Source organism: Neophocaena asiaeorientalis, unplaced genomic scaffold (assembly GCF_003031525.2).
Source record: "Neophocaena asiaeorientalis asiaeorientalis breed wild unplaced genomic scaffold, Neophocaena_asiaeorientalis_V1.1 scaffold264, whole genome shotgun sequence".
Lineage (NCBI taxonomy): Eukaryota > Metazoa > Chordata > Mammalia > Artiodactyla > Phocoenidae > Neophocaena > Neophocaena asiaeorientalis.
The window spans coordinates 1,985,040-2,000,325 of NW_020185332.1; the positions used below are offsets into that span (position 1 = coordinate 1,985,040).

At 35.3% G+C, this 15,286-nt stretch overlaps 1 protein-coding gene across 3 annotated transcripts in view; it reads left to right on the forward strand.

Annotated features, from left to right (window-relative positions):
- MTFMT (mitochondrial methionyl-tRNA formyltransferase) overlaps nt 1–14,980 on the forward strand; it is a 36,360-nt gene extending 21,380 nt beyond the window's left edge. For all 3 annotated transcript variants that reach the window (XM_024735232.1, XM_024735233.1, XM_024735231.1), the window contains 6 exons: nt 1,498–1,600; nt 2,734–2,809; nt 5,953–6,044; nt 12,244–12,322; nt 13,180–13,262; nt 14,431–14,980. In XM_024735232.1, coding sequence (XP_024591000.1) covers nt 1,498–1,600; nt 2,734–2,809; nt 5,953–6,044; nt 12,244–12,322; nt 13,180–13,262; nt 14,431–14,616 — 619 coding nt within the window. In that variant the 3' untranslated portion in view covers nt 14,617–14,980. The remainder of the gene's footprint in view (nt 1–1,497; nt 1,601–2,733; nt 2,810–5,952; nt 6,045–12,243; nt 12,323–13,179; nt 13,263–14,430) is intronic.
- Nucleotides 14,981–15,286: the final 306 nt, after the last annotated feature.

Sequence of the window (15,286 nt, forward strand, 5' to 3'; positions counted from 1 at the left end):
ATTAATTTATGTTAATAAATTATTAACAACTGGATTTCTATAAACCAGATGTATAGATGTTGTGTAGATGAGAGATGGATTTTTGTATATTAGTTATGAATCTCTGTTCTGCTGGCTTTGGTTTCTATGGTCAAAAATTTTTTGGAACCTGAAGTAAGAATACGTTGTATACCAATGTGTTATATAATTGTCTTAAATGTTTAAAATTATACCTACAATCTAAGAAACAATTATTTTAAATTGTTTTAGGAGTGTGTTATGCCTCTGCCTATTATCACCTAACGTCCCCATAGAAAAGAAAAATTCACAAGTTCACAAGACCAAGTCAATATCTGGGATTTGCTTTAACTTACTTCAAAAAAAAAAAAAAAAGAGGGGAGGGGCAGATGAAACAAGAGTGGCGAAACTTTGGTAATTCTCAAATCTGGGAGATGTGTATATGGCGATTCCTTAGACTGTTCATTCTGTTTTTGGAATGTTTGTAACTTTTCATAATAAGCATTTTATTAAAGCTCATAGGTTAAAAATAGAGTTAACAGACCACAAAGTTAAGTATTTAAAACAAAATATATTTCTAATAAAAGCTGATGGCCAGTATTTGCAGAGCTTGATATAAAATATTGAATATAAGACTTATGGGAATGCAAATACCCTTGCACCTACTTATAATCACTATTGATTATAATTCAGGCAAAACGCTTGTCCTTTGAGAAAGGAAATACAGGAAGGAATGATTGTAAATTCCTAGTTGTACTTCCTTGGAAAACATATTCTTTGCTCCGTACTTTCATTATATAATTAGAGATTTCTTTCGTACTATTTACTACTAATAATAGAATTATTTGTAGTTGCAATTAAATCCCTGATATGCAACCTTTTTCCTTTGTGAAAAAATAAACCTAAAATCTAAATATAGGCCAGATTTTGCTCTCCCTTCTTTCTTTTTTTTAATTTTATGGATTTTAATTTTTAAAATTTTAATAGTTTAGTAAAATGACTGTATTAGAATTTAATTTTGTTAAGCTCAAGTATTGACTCCATAAATGACCAGAAAATGGTACTTAAGAATAAAGCAGATGAAAATGCAGAGAATGGTGAAAAGTTAATGTGCTTAAACTATCTAGTTGATAGACTAAAGTGATATTAGTAACATGCTAATGTTGCTCTCCCTTCTTTCAGACTTACATTTCTCCCTTGCCAATGGCTAATAGTCACATTCATGGCCACGGTTAAACTATCCTTGTGGGGGAATTTCCTGGCCTTCCAGTGGTTAGGACTCTGCACTTCCACTGCAGCGGGCCCGGGTTCAATCCCTGGTCAGGGAACTAAGATCCCATAAGCCGCACTGTGTGGCCTAAAAAAACAAAACAAAACAAAACCCACCTGAACAAACAAAAAAACTATCCTTGTGGTATATAAACATTCATGTAGACAAACATATTGATCTTAAGAAATAGTCAGTAATCATGTTATTATTTGCTTTTGATTTTTTGGTAGGTTTGATGTAGGCCCAATTCTCAAACAGGAAACGGTTCCTGTACCACCCAAGAGCACCACAAAGGATTTGGAAGCAGTGCTGTCAAGACTGGGTGCCAACATGGTACAGTTTTCCAATATCCCCCTGCTTGTTTCCTAAGTGGTTATGATGAAAAGAACAATTTTATGATGTGTGATTCTAAGCTTCTCTTTAAAAAGTGGTTTCTATTCCTGGCTTCCTAAAAATTAGCATGGCTTTTGTGATCTTATGTTAGTCTTTGAGAATTTACACAGAGTATGTACTTAATCAAAGCTTTTGAATGAAATATGTGATTTTATATGGTCTGTTACATTTCATGGTGAGGCTTTTAGACTATTCTTCCCATTAGTCTTCTCCTTAGTCTCATAGACGTACCATTCACCCCTGTCGAACTGAACTAACATCATTTCCTAAGTAAGTCTCTGTTTTCCTCCCACTTCTGTGCCTGTGTTCCAGTCATTTGCATCTGTACCATTGGAATTCTGCTGACCCCCTAGCTGTGAATGAACTCTGAGACTTTTTTTGGAGTCTGCATAAAATAGGGTGTGAATAAAGGCTTAATGACCCAATTCATGATTTTCATCTGAACTAAATTTTCTGTAGCGGAACCCCCCTCCACCCCATCCCCCGCTGTATAGATGATGCTTCCCATTCTAGGCACTCACCTCGGAAATGCTGTTATTATAGTGTCTGTCGTTTATTGAGCACTGGCTTGTGTGCCAAGACTGTTTTAGATACTTTCATAGACTTATTTTTTTTTTACCTTCGCAAGGAACCTTTGAGGTAGCTATTGCTTTCAACTGTTTTATAGATAATGACGTTGAAGGCCACAGACAAGTAAAATAACTTTTCCACAGTGACCCAGCTAGCAGGTGGTAGAACTGGGATTTGAACCCAGAACTATGTGACTCCAGAGTACGAAGTCCCCACTGCCTTCCTTCAGAGTCAGAGTGAGAGTGTGGATGGCCGAGCACCGGCTGTTCTGATAGCCAGTCGAGGCTCAGCATTCTCTGGAAGGAAATCAATGACCTGTACTCTACAGAGAGCAACGTCTCCACTGAAACTCCACTAAGTAGATGGATCCTCACAGCTTAAGCCAATTTACTGCTTTACCCTGCCACACAGCTCTTACAGCTGTAATTTCATGGTACTGAATTGTAATGTATTTCTGCTTTCGTTCTTTTCATCCTGAATATATTACTCTCTTTTTTTTAAAGCTTATTTCAGTTTTGAAAACTTTGCCTGAAAGTTTGAACAATGGAAGGCAGCAGCCAGCCGAGGGGGTGACACATGGTAAGTGCAGACGGCAGAGATGTTTCCTAAGGTTTTGTTTGTTGTGATGGCATCTGAACACTGTGGCTTCCTCACTTGCAAGTTTCCCTTAATTTTGACTAAAGATTGAATGTCCACTTGCATGTCCTTTTCCAGAGAATGATTGGTAAGGGGTCTCTCTCCCTCTTCACATTTAGCCTTATGAAAGATTAGAACAATTTTCTCTATTCTTTATATTGAAAAGTACCAAACACAAAGGTAAGTTGAAAGACAGTGAATACCTGTTTAACCCAGAGTCAACAATTATTAATGTTTGGCCATATTTTCTTTATATATGTGTTTATGTAGCATATATATTTTAATTTTTGCTATACCATTTGGAAGTATGCATCATGACCTTTCATCCCTAAATATTTCAACATGCATCTCCTAGGAAAAATGAACAGTTCCCTAATAGCATCGAATAGCCAGTCCATATTTAAATTTTCCTGACACTCTAAAAACATATTTTATAGCTGTATATTTTTTCAAACTAGGATCCAATTATAATTAGTCGTATGTCTCTTTAGTCTCATTAGAGTAATTCCTCCACTATTTTTTTCCCTCCATGTCAATAACTTTTTGAAGAGACCAGGCCAATTGTCTCTTTCCTTCCAGTGTTGTTTAATGTGTTTTTCTAGCCCTTAAAGTTCCTGTAAATCGGAAGTTCTAAAGGCTTGATGAGATTCGGGCTTAAAGTTTGTGGAAAGAGTATTTCATAGATGATATTGCGTTCCAGTGATATTTGTTTCAGTTTGTTTTTTAACCTTAAGGGTTGCTTTTTATTTTTATTTATGATGTAATTTTATTTCTTGACTATGTAAGACATTTACATGACTCAAAAGTTAAAACTGTTTAAAGGATCTACTCGGAGAAGCCCCCGCCTCCGTCCCCTACAGTCTTAGGGAGTCATATCAGTAAGCCATAATACCAGGTTGCATCAAGGCTAGTGAAGCTAAATTTGATCACTTGGTGGAGGTGGTGACCACCACCAGATCTTTCTAGTGTAAAGATGTGTTTCTCCCTTTGCAAATGGCAGGTAATCCCTGGGGTAATACTTTGGCACCATGCAAATATCCGGTTCCCCACTAGCCTTTCACGTATCAATTTTAGCATGGATTGATGCTCCTTCCCTGAATGAATTATTTCAATGAAAATCAAAATGGTGATTTTCCAGTTCCTTTTATATTTAATAGTTGACATTGTTCTGTAAAGAAGAGCTTTTCCTTATTAATTGCGGATGAATTTTAATTCATCCTAAAATGGCAGGATAAACGCTTAATTCTGTCTCTAATTATCAATTTTTAAAATAGGGAGTTGGTGCCATAATCACCTTCAATTATGGTGGCGAGTGAGTTTTTTTAGTCATTTGACTTGTGGATTTTTATTTACTGTGTTTTATAGTTATTACATTCATAATGCTTTGTGCTGCTCCAGTTGTCCCAAATTTAGCTAGAGGTAACCTCTTAAAGTTGGCTCCTGAATCCTTTTGATATCCCTCCACCCCCAGCTAGTTTTTGAGCGCTTCCTTGTTTCTATCGCAAAATGTCCCAGGCTCACCTTGTAAATTCTCTGTCCCATGTTGGAATCAGCCACCTCTCCCTTGTTTATTTTAGTTGGGGTATAGTATTTACAATGATGTGTTCTAATACAATGATGTGTTCCAAAATGAAGTGTTAGTGGAGAAGGGTAGGCATTATATTTTTTAAAAATGTTTGAGTTCAGGGACTTCCCTGGCTGTCCAGTGGTTAAGACTTCACGTTCCAATGCAGGGGGTGCAGGTTCAATCCCTGGTTGGGGGATCCCACATGCCTCAGGGCCAAAAAAACAAAACATAAAACAGAAGCAGTATTGTAACAAATTCAGTAAAGCCTTTAAAGAAATATATTTGAGCTCATATTGTTTCTGATTCAAATTTTAAAGTACAGGGTTTTCCTGGTATTTTCTCTTACACAGAAAATCTTTTTTAAATCAAGGCTGACCTGTTTTTTATTTGCTGTGCATAAAATAATTTCAAGATTACAACACCAATATCACTACAGAAAGTGTAACTACTAAGTGAGAGTTAAGATTTTTCTGCAGTTTTTTTTTCCTGCAGTTTTTTTAAAATATATTCTACGAAGGGTATATAGTCAGAGTACTGTGTTCAAAACTTACTGGAGATAATTATTTTTTCCATGTGGTTTTGTTATCTAGTTTGATATATAGTTAAGTTCCTTTGTTTCAGTTTGTTTTTAATTTTCAGGGTTGCATTTTCCTCTTTACAACTAATTATTATTATTATTTTTTGCGGTACGCGGGCCTCTCACTGTTGTGGCCTCTCCCGCTGAGGAGCACAGGCTCCGGACGCGCAGGCTCAGCAGCATGGCTCACGGGCCCAGCCACTCCGCGGCATGTGGGATCTTCCCGGACCAGGGCTCGAACCCGTGTCCCCTGCATCAGCAGGCGGACTCTCAACCACTGCGCCACCAGGAAAGCCCTGAAGAGCTTTTCATATGTTTAAGGACTATTTGCATTTCTTTTTTTCTGAGAAGGGTCTGTTATATCTTTTGCCCATTTTTCTATCTGGTTTTTGGTCTTTTTTGTCTCAGTTTTTAGGAGTACTTTGTGTAATAGATATAAATAAACCTATATAATAGATACAAAGTACTCCTAAATATAATATAAATATATATATATAACACATATATATATAGTAATTACATATAAATATTTATATTTATTATAGATATATCTCTCATGGAATATATATAAACAGATATAAAGTACTGTGATATAAGTTGCAAATAACTTGTCATTTGGCTTGATTTATGACATTTCTTTTTGTCTTACAAAAGTTTAATTTTTTGTAGTCACATTTATCATTCTTTAATTGCTTCTGGATTTTGAGTCATAGAAGAACTTTTTCTATTCCTAGGTTATAAAGAAATTTACCCATGTTTTCTTCTAGTACTTTTATTTACTATGTATGTATGTGTATATCTTATATTATGGAAAATTTAAAACATACAAAAGTTGAGAAAATAATATAATGAATTCTCTTGTATCTGTCATTCAGTATCAGTAATTACCAATTTATGGTCACTGATCTGATATTCATTCTTGCTATTGGCTTTATCTTATAGCCCCTAAGATTTCTGCTGCTACCAGCTGTATAAAATGGGAGGAACAAACTTCAGAGCAAATATTCAGACTTCATCGTGCCATTGGAAATATAGTAAGTTGGAAGTCAAATTGCAGTTTTACCTAATTGTGTGTGTGAGTGTGTGTGTGTGTGTAATTTACTTTTGAAATATTTTAATTTAGGAATAAATCTCATGAACAAAACCAAAGGATCCTGAAGTTCATTTATTTTTAAATAACTATTTTTTGGTTCTTTTGAACCTAGGGGCAGGACAGGAATAAAGACACAGTAGAGAATGGACTTGAGGACAAGGGGAGGGGGATGGGTAAGCTGGGACGAAGTGAGAGAGTAGCACTGACATATATACAACACCAAATGTAAAATAGATAGCTAGTGGGAAGCAGCTTCATGGCCCAGGGAGATCTGCTCTGTGCTTTGCGACCACTAGGAGGGGTGGGATAAGGAGGGTGGGAGGGAGATGCAAGAGGGAGGGGATATGGGGATATACATATGCATATAGCTGATTCACTTTGTTATGCAGCAGAAACTAACACAACACTGTAAAGCAATTATACTCCAATAAAGATGTTAAAAAAAGAAACTACTTTTTTATTGGGATAAAATATATATAACATAAAATTTACCATTTAAACCATTTTTAAGTGTAAACTTCAGTGGCATTAAGTACATTTACATTATTATGCAACCATCACCAGTATCCATTTCCAGAACGTTTTCATCATCTCAAACTGAAACTCTACCCATTAAATAACAACTCCTCATTCCCCCCACCCCACAGTCCCTGGTAATCACTATTCTACTTCCTGTCTCTGAATCTGCCTTTTATAGGTACCTCATATAAGTGGAATCATACAATATTTATCCTTCTGTGTCTGGCTTATCTCACCTAGCATAATGTTTTCAAGTTTCATTCATGTTGTACCATGTATCAGAATGTCATTCCTTTTTTAGTCTGAATAATATTCCATTGTATGTATATAGCACATTTTGTTTATGCATTTGTCTATCGATGGACATTTGGGTTGTTTCTACCTTTTAGCTAATGTGAATAATGCTTCATGAACTTGGGTGTACACATATCTGTTTGAGTCCCTGTTTCAGTTCTTTTGAATATATGACATTCATTTTTTAAATATTCTTTAAACTTCAAGTTTTCATAGGGGCCTTAGAATTCACAAAGTACTTTAAAATAGATATTTTGCCATCTCCCATAGCCAAATTTTATTATCCTGTTTCTTAGATGAGGGGAATGAAAATGAAGTGACTAACTTCGGGTACCCAGTCACTGAATAATGAACCTAAATCTTCTAACTCCTAGTCCAATGCTTTTACTAGTATGTCTTTCTGCCTTTGGCCCATTTTTTACAACTGAATTCTTAAATCCTTGATTTTTACATATGGCATATAAAATCTAGTTGTAATAACTTGTTAAAATATCTGAATTAAATTCTCAGTTCTTTGACAAATTTATTGGGTTTTTTTCCCTTCATTTTGATAGCATCTTATGTTGTTGGAACTCTGAGTCTACCAAGTGTGGGGTTTTTAATGGACCTCCTCTGTAGGTTAAAATGGAGAACTGCCATTGAATATCTGTAGCATGCCAGGTTCTTTGGTGAGGATTACAGCCTCCTGTTATGGATATTATCCCATTTTACGTTGATGAAATTGAGGCTTAAAGAAGATACTTAGTGAATGGCTGTTGAATGTTGCTCAAGGTCACATTACTAGTTGGTGAGAGTCAGGTTTTGAACCAGATCTGCCTGACGTCAAACCCTGTACTTTCCCCACTGTAAGAGAATGGCATAGGGCAAGGAACATTGACAGAGCCAGACGGAGCAGGGTTCCATCTTCTCTCTGCTACTTCCTAGCTTTGTAGACTTGAGAAGGTTATTTAATCTCTGAGCTTTAGTTAGTTCATTTGAAAATTAGAATGATATAATGTATATAAAACATCTAGTACAGTATCTGAGTAGGTATTCATTAAATGGTATCTGCTCTTATTCATTCATTAAACAAAAAATTTATTGAAAGCCTATTATATGTCAGGCATTGTTCTAGGTATTAGAGGTGATGTGAGAAGACGGACACAAATAAATAAATAAGAAAAATATCAGATGGTGTGATAAGCTCTTTGATGAAAATTAAAATAACGTGATAGATTAACTGGTGGCTATTTTAGACTGGATATCTAAATGGGGACGGCCACTTTGAACTGACATTTAAGCTGAGGTCTGAAAGACAATAAGGAGCAAGTCATGCCAAGGTCAGGAAAAGACCATTCCAGGCAGAGGGAGCAGCTAGTACAAAAGTCAAGTAAGCTAAACCAGATAAAGATTTTACAAGAAAAGAAAACTACAAATCAATAGCCCTTATTAATATAGAGGCAAAAACCCTTAGCAGAATTAGCAAAGTGAATCAAACAACATGTAGAAAAGGATTATACACTATGACCAAGTGGGATGTAGCCCAGGAATGTAAGGCTGGTTCAACATACAAAAATCAATCCACGTAATATACCATATTAATAGAATAAAGGACAAAAGCCACATAATTATCTCAGTAGGTGCAGAAACAGCATTTGAAAAATCCAGTACCTTTTCATGATAAAAATGTTCAACAAACTAAGAATAGATGGGAACTTCCTCAACCTGATGAAGAATATCTACAAAAAAATCCAAATCTAACATCATATTTGATGGCGAAAGATTGAAAGTGTTCCCTCTAAGATCAGGAACAAGACCAAGATGTCCACTCTCACCACTTCTATTCAGCATTGTACTGGAGGTTATAGCCGGGGTGATTAGGCAAGAAAAAAGGAACCATGTAAAACTATATTTGCAGATGGTGTAATCTTATATATAGAAAATTATAAATGATTCCACCCCCCCAAAACTAATAGGGCTAATAAACAGTAAAGAAGACCTAAGTAAATGGAAGGGCCTCTGTGTTTATGGATTAGAAGACTTAATATTGTTAAGACGGCACTATTCCCCAAATTGATCTACAGACTGAACACAATTCCTATAAAATTCCTAGTTGACTTCTTTGCAGAAATTGACAGGCTTATCCTAAAATTCATATGGAATCCCAAGAGGCCCAGAATAGACAGAAAATCTTGAAAAAGAAGAGAGAAGTTCCAATTTCAAAGTTCCTATGAAATCAGGACGCATAGTTCCTGATTTCAAAATTTACTACAATGCTACAGTAATCAAGGCAGTGTGATACTGACAGAGACACAAAGCTCAATGGGATAGAATTCAGAGTCCAGAAATAAACCCATACATTTATGGTCACTTGATTTTTGATAAGGGTGCCAAGGCAATTTGATGGGGAGAGAATAATCTTTTTACCACATGGTGCTTGGACAACTGGATATCCACAATCAGAAGAAATGGATTTGGATCCCTACCTCATACCACATATAAAAATGAACTCTAAATGGATCAGAAACCTAAATGTAAGAGCTGAAACTATGAAAACTCTTGGAAGAAGATATAGGGGCATATCTTTATGACCTTGAAGTAGGCAGTGGTTCTTAGATATAATGCCTGAAGCATAAGCAACGAACTAAAAATAGAGAAATTGGACTTCAAAATTTAAAACCGTTGGGCTTCAAAGAACACTAACAAGAAAATGAAAAGACAACGTACATAACAAAAGAAGATATTTGCAAATCATATATCTGATGAGGGTCTAGTATCCAGAGTATATAAAGAACTTTTATAGCAAAAAGATAAATAACATGATTAGAAAATCAGCAAAGGATCTACATAGACATTTATGCTAAGAAAATATATAAATGGCCACTACGCATATGAAAAGATAATTTCATTAGTCATTAGGGAAATGCAAATCAAAACTATACTGAGATACCACTTCACACTCACTAGGATTACTGTAATTTTTAAAAACAGACAATAACAAGCGTTGACAGGGACATGGAGAAATTTGGAACCCTCATTCATTGTTGGTAGAAATGTAAAATGGGGCAGCTGCTTTAGAAAACAGTTTGACAGTTCCCCAAAAAGTTAAACACTGCATAATAATTCTTATCTTCTGCAATTCACCTTTCCTCTCCACTGAGAGATTCTTGTGCTACAACAGAAGGAGTTCCTATCTTGGAGCCAGAAGGTGAAATTTGATTCCTAGAGTTGGCATGTATTAACCATGAGCTTCCGCTTTTCTGTCTCTAAAATGGGGTTAATGACCTGGTCCACAACTGTCAAGATCAAAGGAGATAAACTGTGAATTTAAATCCACGCCAACATATGATTTTGACAGTAATGACAGTGGGCACAGAAATGACTGTTTCCTTACCATCACTTTCCTTTCTTCAGTGCTCTGATGATAAGGTGAAGATGAGCTTTACCTCAAGAACAAGAAGGGGATATTCTGATTTTATACCTATCATATTTATAGTTCTCAGTAAATATAAACATTTTTCAAACAGTAATTATGTTTCAGAAGTATTTTGAGTTCTTTGAAAGGAAAAAGTTGCACACATGAAAGTCATTTCATAACTTTTATTAGAAGCAGATGAAAGAAAAATAAGCAAATTATAGAAGAGGATATTTTACCAAAGTATGACATATATAAGGTTGTGAATACTTTTCTTCAAATTTACTTAATTCTGGTTTCTTTAATTCTCTGATTAATCGTTCACATCTTTGAAATAACCTAACTGTTCTGAAAGTAAAATGTCCTCATTAGAGAATGTCATCAAAAGAGCACTGAGCTGAGAATGAGAAAGCATAGATTCTGATCCTTGGCTCTGCCACTAACTAGCTGTGTCACCTTGGGAAAACAGCTGCATTTCTCTGGGCCTCACTATCCTCGTCTATGAAATAGAGGAGTGAACTGCAGTCTGAAAATCTGTTTCTTTACTTCAGAAATTTGAGAGAACTTATTTCCTGGTGTGTGTTAATTTCTGTTAGCCTATTTAAATCAAAATGTAATAAAGGTAACATTTCACACTGAGGGGAAGGGTGAGATGGATTATTCAATAAATAGTGTTGGGACAGCTGGTCAGCCTTTAAAAGGGGGAACCCTCAAGTCTCACCTTTTCAAATCAAAATAAAATCTAGATAGATCAAGGATTTAAGTGTTTTCAAAAAATGAAACCACAAAGAACTGGGAGAAAGAACAGTTGAATAATTTTATATTTGATAAACGTGGATAGGCCTTTTTAAGCATGACATGAACCAATGAAGTCATGAGAGAAGAGTGATAAATATTACTCCATAAAATTAAAAAATTATGCATGGAAAAAAATTACCGAATATTTAAAGTCAACAAACTAGAAAAATATTCATAATACATCTGAGAACTAAAGGGCTAATTTCCTAAAAATATAAAAGCCTTTCACAAATTAATAAGGAAGAGATGAATAACTCAGATTTTGTTGTTGTTGTTTTTGTTGTTTTTTTTTAATGGGCAAAGGGCATAAATAGGCCTAAGAAATAAATAAAATGTGCAGGTAGATATGGACTGCTCCTCAGCCTCACTAATAATAAGCAGCAATAAATTGTCATTTTTCTTCTCTTATCAAGGCAGTTTAACAATAAAATGTTGATACTCTTTAACCCTGGTGGTCCACTTAAAAAACAACTATTCTCCAGAAATATAAAAGTCCTCAAAGAGATATCTACCAGGCTATTTGTTATCACATTTAAAATTTTTCATAATTTTGTAATGTGTTATGAAATATCCATCATAAAGGCATTTGTTGCATAAATTATGGTACATTTTATAAAATGGAATACTGCACCAGACTAAAGAGTGAAATAGATGTGTGTACTGATGAAAATTTGTCCACAGTTTATGGTTAAGTAAAAAAAGTTCCTTGTCAAACAGTATGTTCTAGATTTTTGTCATAATTATATTTGTAGGAAAAATACAAGGATATACACATTGAACTATTAGCAGTGGTTACCTCTGGGGATGGGAATACAGAATACTTTCACATTCTAAATTTTTTTTTAATATAGTTGTTGTAATGCTTGCATTTTTTAAAACGAGCATGATTTTTAACTAGAAGTATTAATGAAGATATAAACATTGATTTTAAAATAGTGTTTAATTTTAAGATCTAATGAATCCTGGAGACTGATGTAGAGGGTCATGTTATGTTCTATTCCGTAAGGTTTAGAGACTGAGTTCCCAATTCCTCTGTAATTGGGAGAGAAGTCAGACCGGATTAACACAAAATAGTTGAAAAGGGTTTCAGGGTTGAGTGTATTTATTTATCATCCTTCTTTCATTTTGTTTGCAGATTCCGTTGCAGACACTCTGGATGAATAGTACCATTAAACTCCTGGATGTGGTAGAAGTTAATAGTTCAGTCCTCACTGGTACTTATTTTTGAATAGCTGACATGGAAAATGTTTTCAGTATAGTCTATTTGAAAATGTGTCTGTTTTACCATAGGTCCCATTTACTAAAAATAAGGATTCTTTTAGCTTGTTTCAGTTCAATAATGGTAATACTTTACATTCATTTATAGTCTTATTCTTTACAGTGTTCATTCACGTGTATTTTCTCTTCTGATCATCTTAAGAACCTGGGAAGTAGGCAGATCAGTGTTACTATCCCATTTTAAGCTCTGTGATTCCCTATATTAAGGTTTTCAGGGAATGCAGAGTTCCTAGGTTGATTTCATTCTGGTGAATATCATAATGAAAATCTCTGGGCACCTCAGTGAGAATCTTAGGCCAGGGTGTAGCATTTCATGACCCTGGTCCATTCAGAGGCCCATCAGTGCCCTCCCATCCTGGTGGACTGAAGGAATGTGAGCCACAAAGGCAGAGAGTTCCCCAGAAATCTGGGAATTGGAACTTGTTTAGTCATGGATGGAAGGGCCAGCTTAGATCCTAAGTCTCCTGTATGTCTCTCCACTGGTAGCTAGTTATTTCCCCCAAATGGTCAAAACTTTTAGATTCAACATTTTAGATTGATCTCTGGGACACTGGGTAAAGGACTCATAGCTTCTTGTGTGTATGGAAAGCTTCCCTTTGGGTTCAAGATACACACAGAGCACCACAGCTCTATCGTAAGTTTTAGATTACAAAGTCAGGGCATCAGCAGATGTGTACCCTCCGATATTAGTACTGTCTTGCAGAATGTTTTTTGATTTTTAAGAAGCATCGTGAAGTTGCATAATTATTTATTCTCTCTCTCATATCCCTCTTTTCCCCTCCCCTGTCTTTAGATCCAAAATTAACAGGACAGGCTGTTATTCCAGGATCAGTAATATACCACAGACAGTCACAAATACTGCTGGTTTGTTGCAAGGTACATTTTCCTTTAGTTTCACATTATCACACTTGTTTTACTGAGTTTATAGTTGATATCATTTGTCATTTTGAGCTGAGACTTCACTCAACTGCCTGCCCCTCAGATTGAGCCAATGGACAGTTTAATTTTCTTAAGAAATAGTAGAATCTCTAGTATAATTTTTTTCAAGAGGTGAAGTTTTACCAAGGTGTTATTACTCAGACCATGAAAGAAGATTCAGTAACTTTAGTTCTTTCTCAAAAGAAACTTGTATATTCTCAGTAATCTAATTTAATTAACAAGTCATCTTGTTAATAGGACTATCACAAAAAAATAGTAATGTCAAAGTATCTCACTGAACTACAACAGTGCCTGTATCCTACTTGCTTCTACTGTTTAATGTGGTTAGAGAGGAGATTTCTTAACTATTTAAAATGACTTTGAAACCATTATCATTTTTAAGACAATGGCATTATCCTGAGAAGTGTTCCATGTTCCTTCCATTTCCTGAGTATTTTCCTTCATGTGGTATTTATGTGCAATGTTCCAAGCTCAAGAAAGAGTATTTAAAATTTGTGATAGATTGATCTGACCTACACAAGACTGTAGATACAGAATGCCTACAGCAACCTCTCTTCAACTTATTCTGGAATAGCACTGGGTGCATATGTCTGGGTCTGTATACATCTATACTGCAAATCCACAGTTTGCTCTCATAGAAGAAATGGGTTGTCTCAACATGTGAGTTTGAGTCCCACCAGTTATGTCACCTTGGACAAATCACTCACACTCTCTGGGCATCAGTTTTCTCTTGTAAAATCAGTTTTCTCTGGGGATAATATTGGATCTGCCTACTTTTTAGAGTGCTTGTATTTTGACAACCAGTCACAATAAGATACATGGACATACTCTGAAAACTGTCAAGCACCACACAAATACAACGTACCTTTTTATTCTTCCCTGTCTATGTTTAAATAGATTTAAATAGGTCTATACATTTGTTATCACTCCTCGGTAATAAACTTTTAGAGTCAAAGAATCATATATGTTACTTAGTGCTATTTGTAGCCTGGCATTTAGTAAAGATTTGTTGGTTTATTTTTTTCATGATAAAAGTTTTATAAACTAAAATTTACCACCAGTTTTGCCAGCACCGCGTAGTCACTATTTGTCTTTTGCCCTTTAGGATGGCTGGATTGGTGTTCGATCAGTGATGCTCAAGAAAACACTAACAGCTACTGATTTCTACAATGGATATTTACATCCCTGGTACCAAAAAAATTCCCTGGCTCCACCAAGCCAGTGCAGATTTCAGACTCTCAGACTTCCACTGAAGAAGAAGCAGGAAAAAAAAATTGTTGCTATGCAATAGTGCACCAAGTAGTTAGGAAGAAGATGGACAGGTACCTACTACATACTTGTAATTTGTTAAAAGCCTTATTTACAAGGAATTACCTTGGCTTTCAGAGAAGATGACACTGTTGGAAGGAAAGATTATTGGCAAAAAGATGAATTACCTCACTTTCCACTTTTCATTTAACAGTAGTTAAAAACAGCTTTTTCTATTTCAATAACAAAAGAGACTTTAAATTAAATTTTTATTTATAATATCAGATTCATGGAGATTGTATCTTTCCCTAAGAGCAAGTACAACTAACTGTTATGTGTATATACTGAGGAGAGGTTCTTTTAAAAAGTGCATCTATTAAATTTTAAAAATCATGTGTCCCCATTGACTATGTTACCATTTCAGTAGTGTTTAATCTGCATTTTGGATTTTCAACAAGGAGTAAAGTCAGCTCTTTCAATTGAGCTACCATCTAGTTCTCACCAAGTCATAAATATTCATAATGTGTAATAATCTGTGTCACGTTGATCTGTCCAATAAATTCAGATTTTACATCTAGATTTTCTTAACATAGGAATACAGTAACATTCTTCAACGTAGTTGTGCAGTAAAGGTTATTGAGCATCTGGTCTGTGCAAACTCACCTCCATCTCCAGGAGAGTCAGGCCCTTCTGGAGGAGGAAGGAGGTGCAGT